At 45.4% G+C, this 1165-nt stretch overlaps 1 protein-coding gene across 1 annotated transcript in view; it reads left to right on the top strand.

Annotated features, from left to right (window-relative positions):
* Nucleotides 1-1165, top strand: part of LOC107601628 (kinesin light chain 1-like) — a 25041-nt gene that overhangs the window by 8983 nt on the left and 14893 nt on the right. The window contains exon 9 of the mRNA XM_016293879.1: nucleotides 827-1025. Within this exon, the coding sequence (XP_016149365.1) occupies nucleotides 827-1025 (199 nt within the window). The remainder of the gene's footprint in view (nucleotides 1-826; nucleotides 1026-1165) is intronic.

The following is a 1165-nucleotide window of genomic DNA, read 5'->3' as shown; positions in this document are numbered from 1 at the left end:
GTGTGTGTGTGTGTGTGTGTGTGTGTGTGTGTGTGTGTGTGTGTGTGTGTGTGTGTGTGTGTGTGTGTGTGTGTGAAGGACTGTGTTTCACGTGCTTTCTCTCTCCTCTTTCCTTCCTGCTCCTCTGTGGATCCTAGAGCAACTCCGTGAGTCATTCTGAAGATGTTCATTAGTGCTGACGCTCGTGTAATAGAGCGCACAGCTCATCAATCCCATCATGCCCTGCTGCGTGTGTTCTAGTGTTCATTTGGAGTCAAATGTCCTTTCTAGTTGCTATCATATTTAGTCACCTGTCCTGTCATAACCATTATACTTTAGTCAGGCTGTATAATGGTTGAAATGATAATCACAGTTATAATCGTGATTATTGATCAGAATTATAGCTGTTTCGCCTGCAAGCACAAATCAAGAGAAAGTCGACACACACACATGCTCATCTAGTTTCCTGATTTATTATGTTATCAGAAATACAAACACACTCTCTACATTATGAAAAGTGATATTCCTAATAATAATTCCAGTAATTCCACATTGCATTCATGCCTTTCTATTAAAATGACAACCAAAAGGCTTTGTACTGTGGCACAGAGGTTCAGATCATCAGGTGCCAGGTTGGGCAGAAAATTTGTCCTTTTCAGAGAGACGCTCTGATTGGGGGATTTAAGCTCGTCTGGCAACCCAAGCGTGACAACTCATGGAGGTCTAGATTTGATCTTATTTAATCTTTTAAAGAGTTTTTATTTTTTAACCTACATTTCTCATCATCAGTACTGCATGTTGATGGAGTCGCCGTGTCACTGTCTCGGCTTCAGTCATGGAAATAAAGCGTGCTTTTGGTTAACGAGGTGAGCTGTGGTGAGCTGTGGGTCTGTGTTCGTCAGGGTCTGGATCCGGTCCATCAGACGCGTGTGGTGGAGCTCCTGAAGGAGGACGGCCGGCGCAGCAGAGACGGTGTGTCCAGCGTGAAGTACGAGAGCGGCTCTGAGGCCGGCGATGAAGTGAGTATGGCTGTAGAGTGGAGCGGGGTGAGTACACATCCACACAGCACAAGAACACCAAGAGCTGATTGTGTGTCCTGGCATGATTGTGCTGATGTAACATGCTTGTGTGAGTGTGAGTGTGTGTGTGTGTGTGTGTGTGTGGGTGTGTGTGTGTGTATACGCGT

The sequence above is a fragment of the Sinocyclocheilus grahami genome, unplaced genomic scaffold (genome assembly GCF_001515645.1).
Source record: "Sinocyclocheilus grahami isolate Dianchi unplaced genomic scaffold, SAMN03320097.WGS_v1.1 scaffold309.1, whole genome shotgun sequence".
Classification (NCBI taxonomy): domain Eukaryota; kingdom Metazoa; phylum Chordata; class Actinopteri; order Cypriniformes; family Cyprinidae; genus Sinocyclocheilus; species Sinocyclocheilus grahami.
The sequence above is the reverse complement of the archived record's forward strand: the minus strand, read 5'-3'. Positions and strand labels throughout refer to the sequence as shown.